Genomic DNA, 22,804 nt, shown 5'->3' with positions numbered 1-22,804 from the left:
GTTATCGACAGAGGTGGAGAGTAGTGGAAATCTGGGGAAACTTGTTGTCACTCAGACTCCAAAGAATGCCACAAGCTGTTCTCAAAGAAAAACCTTTGATGATGGCCTAGTGAGTAAATAATAAGAAATGGTTGGAAAACCCCTTCTGGGCCAATTCGAGATAAGCAGGGGAAGATAATCGCGCTTTGATTCGTGAAAGAATAGCAAAACAACGTGTGTCTGTGTGTGTGTGTGTGCGTACGCGCGCGTGCGCGATTGTAGCTAACAACGCGACTTGATTCAAGTTTTTAGTTTGGCAAGACACATGGTCGGCAGTGGAAGGGGAAATGAAAAGTAATAAAACTAAAGGAAGAAAAACAAAGAATTCTCTCCTCCCCCTTTTCAAGCGCACGGATTGATGATAAAAACTGGAAAGAATACATACAACTAACTATGGATCCTTCCGGAGTTCCAAATGGAAATCCGCCGAAAAACAATACTAATACGAATGAAGGTCCTAATGCTAGAAAAGTAAGTATTTTATTTTCCAATGACGTTTCTCCGCCTTTTTTTTTTTTTTTTTAAATTTTTTGTTTATTATTTTTTCTAAGGGATTTTATTTTCCTTGGAGTTTTCTTATATCTATCTATCTATCTATCTATCTATCTATCTATCTATCTATCTATCTATCTATTATTATTATTATTATTATTATTATTATTATTATTATTATTATTATTATTATTATTATTATTATTATTATTATTATTATTATTATTATTATTATTTGTTTCCTCATCACAAAGAAAGATGGATAAGTAATTTAAATAATAAACGTGCTTAGGCACTTATTGTTACAGTGCTATTTTTTAAATAATATTTTCAAGTTAAAGACCATCTTTCAGATTTCAGCTCGGTAACATAAGTGCATAAGTACCACACTAAATAATCTAATAAAAAAAACCGAAAATTTTCACTTAACTTGCATTTTTTTTTTTTTATTACTTTTTTACTTTTTTCTGTGCGCAAAATAGTGACAGGTACTCTTTTTTATTTATTTTTGGTTGTCATCACAAATTGACATATTTGTAAATACGGAATATATATATATATTTTTTTTACTGTACCAGCTGAATTTATTCGGCGTTGCTCGGGTTGAAAACTAAAAAATAATTCAAAATAAGGTCCCTTTTTACTTGTCTCCCCACGAGGACAGAGTTAGACACAAGGCCGGTTTTTAATGTGAAGAAAATCCAGCAACCCCGGGGGTAGCCTACCCCCAAATGAGTACTTAGTACAAAAAGAATGCCTCGGTTTTAGAATGATTTCGTCTTCATAAAATAGACATAAAAGATGAAGTGTGCTACTGAACAGATACTATACTTTGATCTTAATCATAATGCCAAGGAATCTTTTGAACTTTTGTTTACATTTTATGGGATTAAAAATTGTTCTAATTTCCCTTTATTTTTTATTGCAATAAATATTCAGTTAAGTGTAAATAATTAAATAAATGAACGAATAATTTAATATGTATTTATTAAAGTTACACATAATCACACAAGATAGCCTTCTTAATACAGCGACGATTAACAGTTTTTTGGAAGTCGTGTTCAAAAATACAGCCGAAACGAATAAAAGCGCGTGGTCAATTTTGCGTGATAAGATTATATGACTTCTCCGTTGCTATGCGAAATTCAAAACTAATTTTTAAGCCTTTAAACTGTCATTTTTGGATAAAATTAAGGTTTATAGACCACACACATGTATTCGATTTTTTTTTTTTTTTTTTTTTTCGTCTGAAAGGGAAACAGTATTTTTCCCGTCGCGCCTCTATTGTATCATTGAATAAGTCTCTTTGTTATTATTATATTTTTATTATTGTTTAAATTTCTGCATTTAAGAACTGTTCATCGCAAGAAAAGTTAACATGCCGTGGTGGGGTTATTTTTTAAATTCTTTTTTTCTTTAACGTAAAAAATGCGTAAAGCAAGCCAAGCAAGCACGCATCTTGTCAGTGTTTTTTTTTTCTCACGTTATATACCTATCTGAGATAGGTCCTATCTCATAGTAAGTAAACAGAAACACTCATTCCATTCATTCATAAAAAAATCGTTCATGCATTCTTAGTAAATTGCAGATGACAATTCAGATGAATTCACAAATTTATGGAGTAATATTCAAATAATGTTTTGTCATCTCGCTTTATTTTGTATTTAAAAAATTTTTTTTCAGATATTTTATTTTTATTTCTTTATTTTTTATTTTCCTTCCGTCTGTTCCTTTCTCTTGTTTTTAGGGAGAGCATTTAATGCGGGTCGGGCCGAGCCAGCCATTGTTTAAATAAATAGTAAATGCGACAAAAAGAAAAGGGGGAAAGGATTTGTCATGAAAAATGGTAACTCGTCAGTCGTCACGATATTCCCTATTTATTAACTTTCCCATGAGGACCGGGTGTGACACAAGGCCGACCTTTAATGTGAGGTAGGCGAAGCAAAGAAGCAAAGCACTCACTGCATGGACGCTCAATGCGAGTATGGAATAACTTACAAAAATTGCTTGAATCAGACGGACCCGTCGGGTCGGTCGGTGATGCCCGGCAGTAACCGCCTTCTTCTAACAAGGAAAGGTGTGTGCGTGTGCGTGTGTTAATCCCTTTGCCTCTCTGGAAGCGGGGCATGCCTTGGAGAAAAATCCAAGCATCGTGCAGAACCAACAAATGTATTGGCCGATGAAAAACAGTGAAAAAAGTGGATGAATGTTTTAAAATAATACTCGGTCAAAATATGCTAGAGTATAGGCACGGCCAAACCGGAAGGAGGGATTAAGTAATTTTTTTTTGACGAAGTCTCTCTAAAAATTACTAAAATTCAAGTAATTATCCAATCAATACGAAATTTTCACCGATTTTGACGTGAAGAATGAACTTTATAACGATGTACTTTTTTTCATAATCGATATATATATATATATATATATATATATATATTTATTTATATATATATATATTTATATATATATATATATTTATATATATATATATATTTATTTATATATATATATATATATACATACAAAAAATTATATATATATATATATATATATATATATATATATATATATATATATATATATATATATCCTTGGACGTACCTGGCTCTTACATAGATAGAGAATTGCATCAGCAGTGAGATATCTACTGGATCGATAGCAGGATCCGACCATTTTTCCAGCAACCTTGGCAACAGATTTGATGTACGTGTTCCATTTAAGATCAGGAGTAAAGGTCAAGCCCAGAAGCTTGTCAAAACTTGAGGCCTCCCCAAGACGAGAGCCATTCATTTTAATTAATGTCAGATGGGGATCAGAACGTTGGTGATGTAAAGATAGAAGCTTGGTTTTAGATGCATTAAAAGTAACCAGCCACTCCTTTCCCCATTGTACAACGTGCTTAAGATCAGAGGAGAGATAATCGGAGAGAACTTGGTCGTTTCGTTTACTGTCTTAGATATGCTACCATAGATGGTAGTGTCATCAAGAAAAATATTTAAATTAGTTTGAGGTTTACCATTGTGTATATCAGGTAAACACTACATCCCTTTGTTTTCATTAATATATATATATATATATATATATATATATATATATATATATATATATATATATATATATATCGCTTATAAAAAAGAATTAAACCCTTATAAAGTTGATTTTTCACTTAATCGTCAAAACAAACGTGAAAAATATATGGAAATTTACAGGATTAAATAAACTTCATTTAGTCCTACAAGGGCTACCATAGTTTTTTCCAAACTATCATTACATTTTGGATTTTTAATTTCGTCACGCAAAATGTATAGATTAAGATAAAAGATGGAATTGTTTGAGATTCATATACTTATGTTATAATATTTTGGCATATTCTTATAGAAAATCATCCTAAATCTTATTTAGACAAAATAAATAAATAATTGGTTCATGTGCAAAAAACCATTAAAAAATATTCAAATGTGTTATCCATATAAATAGTAGAATAAGTTTTGTATTTATATTATTTAATTGGAATTCATTCTTGAGATGAGTATTATTTATTAATTTATTTATTGCGGACTATTATCATAATCTTTTTTAGTTGTTATTTTACGACGTTTCGGCCAGCTATTTCTCTGGCTCTGGCCTTCGTCAGGTGGTAACCGCGACGGGATAGGAACTTGGCCAAAACGGGGTGAGACGACAACAACTATGGATGAAGGTAATTGCTGAGAATGCAGTTAGGAGATTCGGAGTTCCTATCCCGTCGTGGTTACCACCTGACGAAGGCCAGAGGAATAGTTGGCCGAAACGTCGTGGAACAACAACCAAGAAAATGAGGATAATAGTCAGCAATACATAAATTAAGTTTTTTTTAATTTTTTTTTTATTCTGCTTTTCATATGATAAAATTCAGGCTTTTATCTTTCTGTGAGAAAAAATTGCTCAAGAATAATAGATTTTAATAGATTTTAATTCGTTAAAAAAAACAACTTGATTTTTTCTTCCGTTTTTTGGCCGTGCCTACTAGAGTACAAACTAAAGACTTACCTTTAAAGCGTCGATTTTTAAAGGTATTCGAGTTTGATGAATGTATATTTTTGAGATGAGGATTTATGATTATTTTTTGTATCATTTGGACTATTATTCTCATCTTGGTTGTTTTTTGTTTTGTTTTTTTTTCACAACGTTTCAGCCGATGTAACCTCCGGTCATCTTCAGGTGCATTTACACTGGATGTTATTGGTGAATAGTGAAAAAAAATGTTCGGTTTATTTGCTTTTCTAATGAACACAGCCGTTAGAAATTTAAAACGCAAATATTTTTTTTTTTTAATTTTGTTATTAATAAATTCAGGTCCATTTCGCTTTGATCAAGTTGGTTTTCACAGGAACATGTGAACTCAAAATATTTTCCAACCAATAAAAATCATTTCAAGCTCCAAAAGTAACACATATATGTGAAAGTAGTAAGTTGATGCAAAGATAGAAACTTCTATAAAGAAAACCGTCAAAAGCTAGAGAGCTGAAGACAACAAACACCAGCCGGCCGCACCTGGAGGCACCCAAGAATGTCATTTAACAAAATCTCCTTTGGGCCGAGGGAAGCAGTTTGTAAAAGAAAATGACCCAACTTGCACACATATACATACACACTAATAAAAACAAGGTAAAACCAATGCATGCACACCCAATACCACGCTGCCAAATACTCACCTATGTATATTACTTATACATGCCTATATTCCCACTATGAACATTTTGACTTGTGACTACTAACCCAATTTTCTTTATCAAACACATGTTTGTATAAATGACTGCAAGTTCCTTTTTTATTTCTTATATCTTGTTTAAAAATGTTTTGTTATAAAATGTCGTTTTCCTCCAATTTTCATTTACAAAACTTTGTTTATGTTTTAGGTAGCACTTGCTACCTGGTGACCCTTCCATATTCTCTTAATATTTCATTACCATTTTATTATGCATGCATGTCTGTATATATCCTTAATTTTTTTTCCTATGCTAAAACATGACATTTACACCCAATCCATATTAAATGTTGGTTTGATTCTCGGCTATACCCAAAGACACCAAAATGGCCTCTACCAAGGCCAAGGATCACATCACAATGGTTTCGGCAATACTCACCTACAACTTATTTTTACTTAAACCAAAAATAGCAAGAAAAAAATTAAGTACTAGCAAGGTTCATCGTACACGTGAAGCATCGAATGAGAACTCAATTAGAGAAAAATAGTCACCATCTTTAGTCTAGAAAGAGGCTAGCCAAGGAAGAACGATAACCAGAGTTCATTATTTTCTAGTTAAATGACAGGGTTATGAACTTGGAGATTTGTTTATATACGAGTGCCTTCAATAAGTTTCCAGACTTTTTTGTATTGTCACTTTTATCGATAGCACACACATGAAACTCTAGTCCCCTTCAAAGTAATCTCCTCCGGCTGCAATGCACTTGTTGTACCGATCCAACAACTTCTGGAAGGCCTGATAGAAGTCCTCTTGTGTGAGGATGTCAATGACACAGCTTCTTTCATCTCCTCAATTGTCTCATAACAACAGCCTCTAAGGTTTTCCTTAAGCTTAGGGATAACAAAAAGTCACAAGGAGCAAGGTCTGGACTATAAGGAGAGTGAGGAGCTGTATTGATGTCCATCTTGGTCAAATCGTTTGTGACAAGAATGGAGTTGGGGACTGGTGCAGTGGTGCATGTGTGCAAATCTTCTGCATCTTCAGTTCCTTGTGAATGTTAGAAATTCGCTCAGTATATGTTACCGTGACATAAGTTGACATGTATTCGGTTGTTTTCTAACAGTATTTTGTCTAGTTTATTATTTATAATACCTTTTCCCAAACGTACCCTCTCCGAGAGAGAGTCGGCTGCCATTTTGAATTTTCCAATACATCGGTAAACACTGCATGTTTTTCGAGCTGAATAAACATGTTACATTAAATAAAAACACAAAAATATATCCAGTTTGGTAGAAAAGTAACTTATCTTGCCTTTGATAACATTTATTTGTTATATATTTGTTTTTTGACAACTTTTTTCGAATCTATGTGTACAGCAATACAAACCCAAATATTTATTTCCTATTTAAAGATTTTCAGTATATTTTATTTAACTAAAGAATTTTTCCATTATTTTTATTACATTGTTAGGTGAAGTTTCAGAATAGTTAAAACCATATTAAACCATATTAAGAATGGCTTTCAGCATGATTCTTACAATAGCGGTATCAAAGATTTTTTTTCCTTATTTTAAAACAAATTATTAAAAAAAGATACAAGACCATTAAATTTTTTTTCATTAAATCGCTATTTAGGTGAAGGTCCAAAATAGGAATTTAGGAAAACTGGTCCCTTATTGAATAAATATCGATTGAAAACACATTTTATGATCGTTCTTGAAGGAGATATTGTTTTTTTAAAATAGACTATAGCCCCCCATAATATTTTTTACAAATATTTTTACTTGTTTAAGGTTTTTTTTTTTTTTTTTTTTAAATAAAATCGCTTTTCTAAGTGTCCGTTTTCTATCTAACTGGCTAAGTTCTTAGTGGCTTCACTTATTTTAAAGCGTTTATTATGTTCATAAACGAGACCGCATATTTTTTTTTTATATTAATATAAAAAGAATTTACTTATTTACTGTTGTTTATAAAAGGGTAAAATCGATTTTTCTACCTCGCCGACTGTTGTTTGTTGTTTAATTTATTTGGAATCGTTTATTCGGTAAAGAAAAAAAAACCCACAGAAAACAAACAAAAAACATGTCGAGTGTTACGTGAGATCGAGAAATAATGTCCGGTATATATCACATCTTCTTGGTAATCGCTAAACAATAGAAAATTAAAGAAATTACTGAGGGAGATTTGGTTTTAAAAAGAAAATAATAAATTTTAATATTTTTTAAAATATAATTTGGGGGGGGGGTAAAAACTATATCTCCCGAAAAACAACCAACAAAAAATGAAATTAAAAAGATTCTTGATAAACGATAGCGGAGTTTTCAATAAAATTGATAATAAATTTATTTAGTGATTACTTTTTCTCTTAATGATTGATTTTAGAATTTTGAAGTAAAAATTAAAAAAATTAAAAATGAGTTAACGAGAGATTGTTAGCATATGGCATCTCTCGCGCCAAAAAATATTTCGCTTTTAATTTATTAGTTAATTTTTGCAAAATTTGACAGGACGACAATAAATGTTGATAATTGATAGAATTATAATTTTAAATAACGCATGAGTGCAAAGAAAACGAAAACATAACAACAAAAAACTATCATAATTAAAAAACCAAAACAAAAAAGTAACGCTCCCAGTTTTTAATTTTTTTGTTTTGTTTTTTTTATTATTGTTTTTATGACTCCAAAAAACATCGTTAAAATAAGAACCAAAAAATTTTTTAATTAACTTTGTATGAACATAATAAACGCTTTAAAATAAGTGAAACCACTAAGAACTTAGCCAGTTAGGTAGAAAAAAAAACAAAAAAAACATTAAACAAATAAAAATATTTTTAAAAAATATTATGGGGGGGGGGCTATAGTCTATTTTAAAAAGCAATATCTCCTTCAAGAACGATCATAAAATGTGTTTTCAATCGATATTTATTCAATACGGGGCCAGTTTTCCTACCTAGCGAAAGGGGACGAGTTTTCCGGAGACGAGTTTTCCGGAGACGAGTTTTCCCGGGACGAGTTTTCCTAAATTCGATAGTTATATTAAGATTTTTTTTTTATCCAATCAATAGCCGATATTTTTTACAAAATAAGTGCTCCCCCCCCCCCTCCGTTGCTTTACAGTCGTAACTAGTCGGATTTATACGACGTGATATCACTGTCCCCGGGGAAACGAGACTGAGTCAAATATAAATTCGATTTTATTGATGTGTATTGGGTTGTGCAATACGCGTGCTTGAGTTTAATTGATTCAATATCAAACAATGAAATGACGGACATAGTGAAACAAATATTTTATTAACGTTTAGATTTTTCGTAGAAACTAAGAAAAAGTGTGGGGAGGGGGGGCGTTTAAAAAAGTACGAATAGCAGATTTTGATCCCTCTATCCCTGTAGTCTGTAAAAAAAAAAAAAAAAAAAAAAAAAAAAAAGTAAAAGAAAAAAGACACCTACGCAAAGGCGAACGTATTTAGGCGAAAGGCGAAAGTATTTAGGAGTGACTGAAAAATGTAGAAAGAGAAAGTCACTAGTTCATTGTTGAAATATATCTCTTTCTAGGAGGTCCATCAATCCGAGGCTTTACTTTCTCTCCTTGAGAAAGGCGTAATTTATTGCCAATCGCCCGAAGCGCTCTTACGATAGATTGCCGACGGGTCTGTCCAGGCCTTTTTTTTTTTTTTTTAGAGGACAGTGGTCTTCTCTAGGGCGGTGGATGTTCAAATCCCACTTTTCGATCCTTGTGCCGCATCATCCCGTCGTGGGAGGGAGATGAATAATAAAAAATTAAATGTAAATAGAAAAATCTGTTAAGCATCATAGAATAGTATTTTCTTTTAATTTTCTAATTAGTTTGTTCAAGCTGGGGATGGGTCATCCTACTGGATGCCAAACATTCACCCACTAATTCAGATATTCCAAACAAGAGATCTTTTTAAGATTCCGACCGTCTTTTTGAGTGCAATTATTTGAATCTCTCTTGCACTTAGTTCACCCACCGGGGGTATTTGCCAGTTAGTATTTGAAATTCTTTTTCATGAGTTCAGTTGATCCTATAGTTACTGGAATGATGGAGATCTTCCTAAGATTCCAATTTCTTTTCATGTCGTGAATAGGGCTACGACAATAGAATATTCTTATCATTGTTTTGACTCTCGAGTATATATCCGACACAGTTAAATACAGTTAGTCAACGGAGAACCACATCACTATATAAAAGCATATAAGATATCAACGGATACACACTCGAGAGTCAAAACAATGAAAAGAATATGCTGTTGTCCTAGCTGTAGTTTTGAGATATGTGAGATAATGTGTCGTTACTTTTAATTTGATTGAACGAGTATTCGTTGAGTTGTGTGGCAACATTTGGTGCCTGTTTACATTGGTGATCTTTTAAACCAACGCATTTCATGTGAAAATATTATTACGTACTTACGTGTCATGGCGAAATTACTATAAATTCCAAATATCATAAAAAAAACAAAAAAACTGATTCAGTAGATGATGTGCGGGAAGTATTTTAAATTTTAAAAAATCAACCACAATTATGTTCCCAGATATCATGTTTAAAGGTGGCGGGCCCTTAATTTAAGCAAATTCAAGCCAAGAGTTATCGCCCTTGTTTGTCATGCTGAATTGGTTGCACAACTCTTTCACATTAAAATATATGATAGAACTCGATAATTCGATAAATTCTATTTTTACTTGTAATTATTTTTCTACTGGATTATATTCGTAATTTTTGGAATTCATACTAATTTCGCCATGACAAGTAAGTACGTAATGTTTTCACCGGAAATGCGTTAGTTGGTTTAAAAGGTTACCAATGTAAATAAGCACCCAAAATTTGAATTAAACTTTTCTTATAATAAAAAAAAAATAGCAATGTTTTTATCTAAGTTAAATTCGTACGAACCAAACATTTTGATCTACTTTTAGTTTTCATGATTTTTTTTTTTCCTAGATTCTGGATTCGAACTTGGTAAACCCAGATTGTCAGTTCTCTTTGGTATCCATTCCACCGCGGTTATTTCTCTCTCTCTCTCTCTCTCTCTCTCTCTCTCTCTCTCTCTTTCTCTCTCTTTCTCTCTCTCTAACATTGTTGCATTCATATTCATGTCTCACCCTCCTCCTCTTTCCGGTAAATTTTTAGATTAGGTCCACCTCCACAATTTTCTTTTAAATGACGACTTTTTATAGGTTTTCAACTATGCTGAATACGGAAATTGCATTGAAATTTTGTATAAATAAGTAGTTATCGAGATATAAAAAGTTGTATAAAGCATTGTAATCTCTGGCGGCCATCTTTTTTTACGCGCGTGAAGCATAAACAAATCTACGCCAAATAATACAATGCATAAAACAACTATTTATATCTCGATAAATACTTATTTCTGCAAAATTTCAATGCGATTTCCGTATTCAGCATAGTCGAAAACCTATTAAAAGTCGTCATTTAAAATAAAATTGTGGAGGTAGACCTAATCTAAAAAAAAAAATACCCTCTTTCCTAAAAATGATTACTTTCCCATCGTTTTCTTTTTTTTTTACCCTGTTTCGAAGTTTCCTATTTAAAAACAAACAAACAGAAACAAAAAACGATCAAACAAAAATCTTGTGCCTTTATCCCCCCCTCCCCACTTCCAAAATAAATAAATTAAATAAAGCGTCTCGCTTCTAAAAGTCAACCTTTTCACCCGCCCTCGTTACCTCGACCATTGCCGGCACAGTTACCCAATCCGCATCTTTTGTTGGTAGCCAGATCCGAAGAAGGTGAGTCTGCTGCCCAAGAGCCTCCCCGCTCCTGTTCGTGTTAATGACGGCCTAGCACAACAAAGACGGCAGCTCCGTTTTGCTAGACAAAACTTTCTTTTCTTGATTTTGTATTCATTAAAAAAGAAAAGACTGCCTTTTACTTTTCCAGTTTAGAATTTATTTGAAAACGAGCAAAGAAACACAGCATTACCCGGAAGTTAGTGGACCTAGCCACCTTCTCTTTATTACAATAAGAAAAAAAAACAAAACAAAAAAAGAAAACCAAAAAAACATAGAACGAATCTAAAAAAAAAAAAAAAAAAAAAAAAATAAATAAATAAAAAGACAAATAATTTTGCTATTTCACGATATTCAATATAACTCAACGAGCGACTTTTTCCCCTCACCACCAAGGCCAGGGGCCTCCAAACTACCACCTGCAGGTCAATTTTAGTCATTCTTCACCGCTCACTCATTTCTCGACCAAATTTCAAACAATTATTATAGTTTATAGATCACCTTCTCAGATGTATTGTGAAAATTTTTTTTTTTCAATTTTCGTTCAGTAAAAGTTATGATGAATTTTTATTGATGTTCAAAATTGTAAAAAACGTAAGGAGGTGAGCAACGTTTTTTTTTATGCCTGGTTTCTATAGTAATCGTGTCGCTTCAGCGACTACAGTTGCTACCAATTCACCGCTCTCGTGAAAAGTGTAGTAACAAGTGAACAGAGAGAATGAAAGAATGAAAGGGAGATAATTGGGGTGATTTTATTGAAAGCAGACGAGTGTCGTACACTGTTATTACATAAGTGTATGTTATGTTTTATGGGGTTAAAAAAATAAGACTGAAATTAAACAAAGAACAAGTGAATTTACTGGACTCCTGGAAAAATCATGGATTATAATAGAAAAATGCGAGCATGAAAAGTAATATGGTTAAGATTAAACATGGAAAAGTAAAGGACTAGTTGTTAAAACTGGAAAAGAAAAGGACAAGATATTCTAGTAAAAAATACAATAAATTTATCACTTAAAATATTGCAGTATTAAGAATTTTTTTTTAAATTCAATTTATAACATTATATAATCAATTCTTAACGCTGCAATATTTTAAGTTATAAATTTATTATAGTTTTTACTAGAATCTTTCTACTCTAGTAGTTTCTTCCCCAGAACCGCTAGACTTTGAAATTCCATTCCAGGTCCCTGCTTCCCCAACTGTACTGACATGCAGAAGTTCAAGTGTAATGTGAACTGACATCTTGCTGCCCAAATTCCCTACACAGTACCCCACTAGTTGCTCCTCCTGATAGTAGCTCCCTACACCAGAGTGGCAATGTGCCTTGTTTGGGGTGAAAATGTAATAAAAAAAATTTAAAAAAATAGAAAAAAGAATATCTTGTCCTTTTCTTTTCTAGTTTTAACAACTAGTCCTTTACTTTTCCATGTTTAAGCTTAACCATATTACTTTTCATGCTCACATTTTTCTATCGTAATTAATATATACAGAGTTCACATTAAGCAATAACCGTTTGTTTTATTTTTAGCAGCTACAAATGGTAGGAATTTATATTCCAATCATTCCAGTTGTTGTTGTTGTTGTTATTATTATTATTATTATTATTATTATTATTATAATAATAATAATAATAATAATAATAATAATAATAATAATAATAATAATAATAATAATAATAAAAAAAAAAAAAAAAAGTGACACAAGTTATTGTTTAAAGCGGTCGTTCATTTTTATTTATTTATTTTTTTATTCACCTTACTTGGCCAGTTTACAGGTGGAGCTGGAGCGGTGCGCCGGTGCGCTTATCTGTGACCCCCATCTCGTTTGGATTTTAGTAGCGAGGAGGAAGGGGATACGACTTGGGAGTTTGTCTTTCTTCACTCTGCAACACCCAAATTTGTGTGTGTTTCTAAACCATTCCCCGCTTCCACTTGATGTCACCCTTCTCCACACTCGAGCTACTTTGCCCTTATTCTGACCCGTCTTATCGGCCTACACGCATTTGCCGAAAAAAAAAAAAAACAAAGTTTATCTTTTTGCTTTCAACTTAATCTTATTGGCTATTATTAGACTACTACCAACCACTCTTCTTTCTCTTTGACTCATTTTTGATGTTTGCTATACAAACGCTTGTTTTTAAACTAAAAGGTCCATCAGTCCGATCCACCCATAAAAAAATAACTTATTTCGAGTGTTCTTTTCTCTTTTTTTCTACTGGGGGTGGGTGGGGATCACCGCTTATCAAACCCAAAGGCCACTCGAGGATAAGAGTTAATGTGTGTGGGTAGACGATGAAACAACACTGTAATGGTAGAACTTTTTTTTTTTTTTACATAGGCATCACCACTTATCAAGGCCGATGGGCCACTCAAGGATAAGGGTTAAAGAGTGTACAGCACTACAGCAGTCAAAAGGACAATATAGTAATCGATAGTAATGGAAGTTCGGTAATTTTGTTAACTTAAGTGGAACGGCTGATCAGAAACTTGTTCACGTTGGACTTGAAGACAATCATATTATAGACAGCTGGAAAGCAGGAAAACGGAAGACAATTCCACAGGCGTGCGCGTGCAGTACTGCAGTTCTAAGAAAGAAGCTTTGATCATGGAATCTATGTTTAGGTTTAGGCACAGATGGATACAGTTTGATTATTTAAGAGGGTGGTTCAACAAGAATGCATTTATATTAGACTAGCAGAAACTGAAACTGTAGTATTCAAAGCTGGTGACATTCCTACTGTACCAACGTGACACACATTTGAGCTGATTAAAATTTAAAAATTAAAAATAAACTAAGATGAATGTACAAAATGTTTAAAGATTTTTTTTTAATTTTGACCCATTTTTGACTTCTTAAAAACAATTTTAACCGGCTAAAAAAAAAACATAAAAAACGGCCTGCAAAAAATCCAATCATTTGAGGCCACTAGCGCCACTCTGCGACTTTTAGTTTCAGAGGAGATAGTACTTGAAAATATGGAGACACGCAGACATATAGCCCTTTATATATTAGACTTGAAAAAAAATACTGTTATAGTCAGCGAGGAAGCCGCTCCACGATATTGTATCCCACAGGCAAACACTTCTAGGAAAGAAACTTTGCTCATGGAATTTTCGCTTAGTTGTAAGCACAGATGGAGAATAAGGGAAATTGTTGATAGTAGTTGTAGAATTTCGTACGGTCGTTAAGCAGTATACGGGAAGGAAATTCTGAAGTCGAACTGTATAAGGGAAGAAATTTTCAAAGTGAAAAGTTCTCCGGCATTAGAGGATCTCTACAACATCGTGCTAACATCCCTAAGTTAAAGTGTTTTTGTGGAACGAACTGGATTCAAACTTGGTACACCCAGGTTGTCAGTCCATGTAATTAATTACTTAGCAATCGTCACCTTCTCGTGAATCTTGTAATTACGTATCAACACTTCATTTGATAAAATCTCCAATCAACAGATTCTTTCAGTCAATTAGAAAATTCCAGCGCCTAGTATAGAAATTCTAATACAGCGTTTTTGTTTTTTTTTAATACTTTTTTCGGTTCCATTTGCAAAGAGAGCTTACGTATTTTGCAAAAACATAAAATTGTCATCTCCTCCTAGCCAGGATATACATGCAATTGGGGTCCGATTGTGAATTTGATATTCCCTAGGTACTTCTGCATTTGGGGAAAGTTGGTTCAACCCTGGTTAATGCTGCTGACTGGCTAAAGAAAAACGTTTTGTTTTTTTAATTATGCACCCCTACCCCTGTCATATCAAAGAACCAAACGTTACAAGGAGTCAGAAAATCAGATGTAAACAGCGTCTACAGGATGGAACGATAAAATTGTCGCCCTCGAAAAGACAACATGATTCCATTCCCGTTTGATGAAAACCAGTTTTCTTTTTTTGTTGATGACCATCTACTAGTTGGCCAGTTGTGTACAAATTCCAACAGTGATAGGAGCCTTCTATCATGTCTGAAAATGACACAATGTTCAATGAGTGAGATCAGAGATGTGCCACTGTACAACTCATGCTCTCTATTGATCCAACTTATGAAAACAGGACCTTTACCAGCACCCTCGAAATGCATTGCTGGATTGTCATGAATAATAGGGATGTGCCCAAGGTAATCAAAACAAAGTTTCCAGCTACAGTTATGGTCTTTGGTGTGGTTTTAACGGAGGCTCACATTGTGCCACCTCACATCTTTGAAGTGGGCTTGAAAGTCAACACTAAAGTGTGCCTGGATATGCTGAAGAGTGTGGTGATCCTCTGGTGCAATCAAGTGGCCACTGGCAGACTTTGAGTAGGGCAGCAGGACTCGTTGTTAGCCCACAAGTTCAAAGAGACCCAGGCTTGTCTTCAGAAGGAGTACTACAACTTCGTACTCTTCTCTCACTACCCCCCCCACCTTCTTCCCCGACCTGAACCCGTTGGACTACTTTGTTTGGTTATACGTCGAGAACATCACCAACATAACCTCCCACAACACCAAAGCGAGCCTGATCACCACCATCCACTGAGTATTTGCAGAGCTCCTGCTGGCGCTTGTGGAAAAGGCATGTTCCCTGTTTCGAACCCGTATCAAGGCAGTGATTGAGGCTGAAGGCAGCTACATTGAATAGATGTCAGCTCTACTACATAATCAAATTACCTGAATTGATTTTTTCAATAAAAAGTTTTAAAATAAAGCTGTAGTGTTGTTTTCTTTAGGGTGACAATTTTATCGTCCCACCCTGTAATCGTGGTCTTGGTGCCGTATGATAAGGCTTCCGTATCGCGGTCACAAATTAGTTTCTGCGTTGTCGTTTACATATGCAGATGCAGCCTTATTAGATTTTGGTTTTCGTAATGGCTTCAGTTTTCTTTATCTATATAAAGTCAAGATTTCTATGTCTATTTTTAATTCAACTTCCAATGCTTTACAGATTGCCCACTCCAGCCCTAATTAACCCTAACTCTTACCCTAACCCTAGTTATCAGTTAAAATTAACTACTCAACCAACCGAATCATTAGTGAAATGTTTCCTTATGATTTTGTCACAAAACGTTTTCTGCTGTGGATGAAAAAAAAAAAAAAAATTATGTAGGCGGTAAATTAAATTTAAAACGTAGAAAGTGTCGAGGAGAGAGAGAGAGAGGGAGAGAGAGAGAGAGAGAGAGAGAGAGAGAGAGAGAGAGTTCAAAATCGTGATCTGTTCTGGTCTTTGCAGCCTTTTTCGCACAGAAGGGACATTGCTAGTCTTTCTCTACTCTATCATTATTCCCATGGAAGGTGCTCGACTGAGCTCCAGTCGCTGATCCCAATCACAAGAACTCGTCTAGCTATCACGAATGCAAAGAACTTTCCTTTCTTCCTGTGTGTACCATTATACTACTTATCACACACCTTTTTTGTTGGTTATTTATATTTTTATGTATTTACATTATTATTTTATAATATTTTTATATTTATTATAGTTTCAATTAAAAATACATACAGAATTGTTGTTTACAAAGCTATTTTATTTTTATAGAGTTCGGTCGGATCCATTAACTCAATGTGTGTGTGTGTGTTGTGTTGTGTGTGTGTGTGTGTGTGTGTGTGTGTGTGTGTGTGTGTGTGTGTGTGTGTGCTTTCCCCATACAAAGAAAGGTTAGAGAATCTATATAAAATCTAAATGTGCCTTCTTATGTAAAATTTACTGGGGAAAACAAGGAAAGTATTCTTGAATCTCTATGCCTCTTTCCAAACTAAAGATGGTGACTATTTAAACAAACAAAAAAAAAGTTTCAATTTCAGCGTTTGATGTGTATGATGAAGTTTGCTAACATTTAGTGTTTTTAATGTTATTATTTTTCTTTACTAACATGTAGTTTACGTCAAAATAAGTTATTCGGGAGTAAAGCTGAAACCCATGTTATTCTTAAATAATTCACGTGATTGAAACAGATCTAAAATGAAGGACTTATATCCAATTTGTTGTTAAAGTTGCTTTAAAATTGCTTTGACCATTCTACCACCTTAGAAAGTACCTGCTTCTTGATGCAATTCTATATAAGAATCTTATATTTTGTAAGATGGCGTACTGCTTCCACATTTGGGGATGTGCTGCTCAAAGAGGTCTTGCCTTTACAGAGTTCAAAATCAACTTCACAATCTGGCCCCACCCCCACAAAAGAGATATTGCTAGTCTTTCTCTAATCTATTTATTTCCATGTAAGGTTCTCGACTGAGCTTCAATCTCGGGTTCATCTTTGTAAAGCATTTACAGCAAGAACTCGTCTTATTATCACAACTGTAATGAACTTTCTTTTCTTCCTCCATGTGCCAAGCACCAACAAGAATTTCCGTGAATAGAGTGTCTTTTCAAGAAATTTGCATGACATTATATGAATATGAATGTAGAAAACTGACTGAGATTTTTCTGCATAATTTTGGTTTGTCTTTCCAGAGATTAAAATGTCTCAAATTAACCATCTTTTTTCTTGTAAAATATCTAAAATGTCTTTTAGTTTCTGAAAAAATTCTCCCAAAAATTGGAATGAATGGCTATGCATATAAAACATATATTAGTGGTCCTAGGAAAACTCTGATTTGTCTCTGAAAAATGGCTGGCGAATAGAAAAAAAAAAAAGACCGTTTTCGCAACTATTTTGGAAGTACACTGATTTTTTTTTACACAAAATTCAACAAAAGTTGTGATTACTGGTTGTTCACATTATTTAAGATGTAATGATATCAGGGGAGATAACTCATGTTTTGTGTTTAATAGTTAAATGGCTTTGTTTAAACAAAAAGGGCAGTTTAAGTGTTGGTGAGCTTATTTTTGATTATTTGTCTATTATCATAATTTATATTATATGGATCGCATCAAGCGGAGGAGAAAAATCCATCATTGTGAACACCACCATAGCTCTAAACCTTAACCCTAACCCATAATCCTAACATGTATTATATAAATCTCATCTGTCTGTTTAAACGTATGTATATATGTATGTGTGTATGTATGTATGTCTGGCTAAAACTTTCCACAGAGGCGACAGATGACAGATTTTCACGAGATTGGTATCGTTTTGAAGCATGACCCTTCGGACAATAAATATCGAAAAATTGGCTAAAAACATTAATTCCTTCACCCTCAATTGGGCACTTTTCTACAGGGGGGGATCGCTTTTTTCGCCGATATTTTTGAAAGTCACCCTCTCTTTTCGATTAACTAGCCTTAATTTAAACCTTCGCCACTTAAACCTTTGGCAATGGATGCAACGGCATAAACATCAGGATTTTTTTTACATATTCTTTTCTCCTTCGCGGTACAGGTTTGAGCTTGCCTGTCTACTACCACTTATTTTTTTTTTTGCTCAACACACACCTCCAAACACTAGGACAACGCCGGACACCCAGGCTAGTATAATAATAAGAGGAATATTATTTGGACTACTATTTATATCAAAGTCTCGATTGATGCAACTTCTGCCATTTTTCAGGTGAGAACAGTAGTCTGAATAATCCAAATAATCCAAATCATTAATCCTCACTTAAAAACATTTTAAACAAAATATCACAATTAACTTCATATTTGATTTTAAAATGTTCATTGGCTTAGAAGATTCCTTTCATCTCAAAAAGAAGCATTGCCTGTCCATTAGTCAACTACGCCTTACCTGACCATTGACCAACTATACTTTTCCTGTACGTTTGTCAACCATGCATTGTTGGTCCATTAGTCAACCATGCTTTGCCTGTCTGTTTGTCAGCCATGCCTTACATGTGGATTGGTCCAATCTGCTTGTCATATCAATTGGTAATTGACTCATTGCCTGTCCATAAGTCAACCATGCTTTGCCTGTCCGTTAGTCAACCATGCTATACCTGTTTATTGGTCAATAATACTTTGACTATCCATTTTTCAGCCATTTATTTCCTGACTATTGGTCAGCCATGTATTGCTTCTCCATTAGTCAACGAAGTAGTGCCTGTTCATTAATTAACCATACTTTACCTTTCTATTGGTCTATACATTACTTGTCCATTGGCCATACCATTAAAATCTCCTGTTCTGCACACATGTCTGTATACTGTCCAGATTTAATCTTCTTCTGAGGTATTCAGAACTAAGTCTGTCTTTAAAACTTACACAGTCTCATATTTCCTCTTCATGCAACACATGCCCTCAACTCACACAGTTCAGGTTTTATTGCAATACATAGTTACACTGTATATAGTAGCTTAAGAGACTTATCTTAACACTACTGTTGTTTCATTAGTCATCTAATAATCAGACATGCGTTAATAAACTCCTAACATGTTCATACATTTTGAGCACAAATTTTTATTCAGATATAAAAAAGTCCAGGATTTTAATGAGATTGCAGTAAAGTGTTTTTTGATAGAGTCAATAAACTGCAATTGAACTATATATATATATATATATATATATATATATATATATATACTCGGGGTTTTTTTATATTCAAAAGTAATGGACTAATGAATTCAACGAGGTTGTTAGATAGTGCTCAATAAAAAGAGCTGATAATACTTGTTTATTGTTATATAAACATGCTCACATCCCGCTGCTACAAACAGCCACTTGTTTCAATCAAACAACAGATATCATCAGGCAGCGACTTGACTATTCAAAAGTTCAATGAATAATGGATTTTTATTTTAGGTAGGAACTCTTTAGAAGTTGGAGTTAAAAAACTTAAAACACAGGACTTTAATTAAATAAAAAAGTAAAAAGGGAGAGGCAATTTAAATAAAGTAAAAAGATTACAATGGGGAGAGAGTGATTGAGAAGAAAAAAGGAATAGAGACAGAAATAGAGAAAGAAAATATAGAGAAAACAAAATAGAGAGAAAAAGAAGAGAGAAAAAATATATATATATATATATACACACACACACACATACACACACACATACATATATATATATATATACACATACATATATATACATACATACATATATACATACATATATATATATATATACACATATACATATATATGATATGGAGAAGAAAAGAAAAAAGAAATAAAGGGTTATAATAAAGAGAATAAGAACTAGAAGGAAAAGGAAAGAATAATGACATCTAGTTAAATAGAGAAAGAGAGAAAGTAAGAATTTGACAGTATATAGAAAAAGAAAAAGAAAAAGAAAAAATCTGCGTGTCAACCAATTTATGAACAATTATACAATTCAGTAATGAAACATATTATTACAAATACAAACAGAAGATACAATCCAAGCGTCAGAAATTAACGTGTCAAAAAAGGCAGTGAATGTATTCGGCTATCATATTTATCCTCTTACATACGTCCACGAGTAAAATCAACGCAATTCAAACATACGTCTACCATTAATTAGGCCCTTTATGCTAAATGATATAAGTTTAAAGTTTTCGCGTTTTTATTAGATAAATATATGAATAAAAGAAAAAAATAATGATAAAACAATATTAAAATTATTATTAATAACAATAAACATAATAGTAATGATAATAATAATAATAATAATAATAATAATAATAATAATAATAATAATAAAAACAGAATAAAATTAATATTTATTATCTTTTTAATATAACATATTTAGACATAAGAGGGGATTAAATAAATTAAATAGGTCCAATAATTATAAATAAAAAACTACTAATATTTATGTATATAAAAAGAATATAATACAAATATATATATATATATAGATATATAACCACACACACACATATATATACCCAAATATACACACACATACACACACATATATATATATACATATATATATATATACATATACATGCACATAAGTAAAGGTGTAACTATACTATTAAGTTGGAAGTTTAAGCTATTTAAGTATAGATATAAAGTCATATTAAATCACAAAATAATACATTCAATACCAGATTACTAATAACACAGATACAAGTACACTTACCTATAAATATATTCAGGCAAAAGAAGTAATTAAATCAACGAAATACTCAAAAATAGCGACGCACAGGTAGATAGTACCCTAATTAAAAATAATAAGATACATATGTATATACTCACAGAGAACCAACCGACATACTAATAAGCATATATATATATATATATATATATATATACACATATATACATATATATATATATATATACATATATATACACATATATACATATATATATATATATAATCCCATGTATACACATACATACAAAAAATACACAAATATATGCACACAATCATATACTAATACACAACAACGCACACACACATATATATACTCACACATAAATATGTATAATTTACATAATTTATATATATAGAAATACATAAGAATACAAATAATTTGGCAAGGGTACAGATAGATGTATACACACATAGAGACATACAAATGGATTGAATAAACATGTATTTATTTTATGACCGTGTGTACTTAGATCTATATATTTCTATATTATTTGGTATACCCTCCCATGTTTATTCAATCCATTTGTATGTCTCTATGTGTGTATACATCTATCTGTACCCTTGCCAAATTATTTGTATTCTTATGTATTTCTATATATATAAATTATGTAAATTATACATATTTATGTGTGAGTATATATATGTGTGTGTGCGTTGTTGTGTATTAGTATATGATTGTGTGCATATATTTGTGTATTTTTTGTATGTATGTGTATACATGGGATTATATATATATATATATGTATATATGTGTATATATATGTATATATATATATATATATGTATATATGTGTATATATATATATATATATATATATATATGCTTATTAGTATGTCGGTTGGTTCTCTGTGAGTATATACATATGTATCTTATTATTTTTAATTAGGGTACTATCTACCTGTGCGTCGCTATTTTTGAGTATTTCGTTGATTTAATTACTTCTTTTGCCTGAATATATTTATAGGTAAGTGTACTTGTATCTGTGTTATTAGTAATCTGGTATTGAATGTATTATTTTGTGATTTAATATGACTTTATATCTATACTTAAATAGCTTAAACTTCCAACTTAATAGTATAGTTACACCTTTACTTATGTGCATGTATATGTATATATATATATATGTATATATATATATGTGTGTGTATGTGTGTGTATATTTGGGTATATATATGTGTGTGTGTGGTTATATATCTATATATATATATATATTTGTATTATATTCTTTTTATATACATAAATATTAGTAGTTTTTTATTTATAATTATTGGACCTATTTAATTTATTTAATCCCCTCTTATGTCTAAATATGTTATATTAAAAAGATAATAAATATTAATTTTATTCTGTTTTTATTATTATTATTATTATTATTATTATTATTATTATTATTATTATTATTATTATTATTATCATTACTATTATGTTTATTGTTATTAATAATAATTTTAATATTGTTTTATCATTATTTTTTTCTTTTATTCATATATTTATCTAATAAAAACGCGAAAACTTTAAACTTATATCATTTAGCATAAAGGGCCTAATTAATGGTAGACGTATGTTTGAATTGCGTTGATTTTACTCGTGGACGTATGTAAGAGGATAAATATGATAGCCGAATACATTCACTGCCTTTTTTGACACGTTAATTTCTGACGCTTGGATTGTATCTTCTGTTTGTATTTGTAATAATATGTTTCATTACTGAATTGTATAATTGTTCATAAATTGGTTGACACGCAGATTTTTTCTTTTTCTTTTTCTTTTTCTATATACTGTCAAATTCTTACTTTCTCTCTTTCTCTATTTAACTAGATGTCATTATTCTTTCCTTTTCCTTCTAGTTCTTATTCTCTTTATTATAACCCTTTATTTCTTTTTTCTTTTCT

General features: G+C 32.0%; 2 protein-coding genes across 2 annotated transcripts in view; one reads left to right on the top strand and one right to left on the bottom strand.

Annotated features, from left to right (window-relative positions):
• Positions 1-22,804, bottom strand: part of LOC145284495 (protein C19orf12 homolog) — a 91,484-nt gene that overhangs the window by 56,546 nt on the left and 12,134 nt on the right. The window lies entirely within an intron of this gene.
• The window catches only part of LOC145284490 (rhophilin-2-like), a 295,213-nt gene continuing 272,683 nt past the window's right edge, over positions 275-22,804 (top strand). The window contains exon 1 of the mRNA XM_080133364.1: positions 275-510. Within this exon, the coding sequence (XP_079989490.1) occupies positions 433-510 (78 nt within the window). The 5' untranslated portion in view covers positions 275-432. The remainder of the gene's footprint in view (positions 511-22,804) is intronic.

This window comes from Euprymna scolopes, chromosome 9 (genome assembly GCF_053919585.1).
Source record: "Euprymna scolopes isolate OS-2025 chromosome 9, ASM5391958v1, whole genome shotgun sequence".
NCBI classification, from domain to species: Eukaryota; Metazoa; Mollusca; class Cephalopoda; order Sepiida; family Sepiolidae; genus Euprymna; species Euprymna scolopes.
This window is presented reverse-complemented; position numbering and strand designations above follow the sequence as displayed.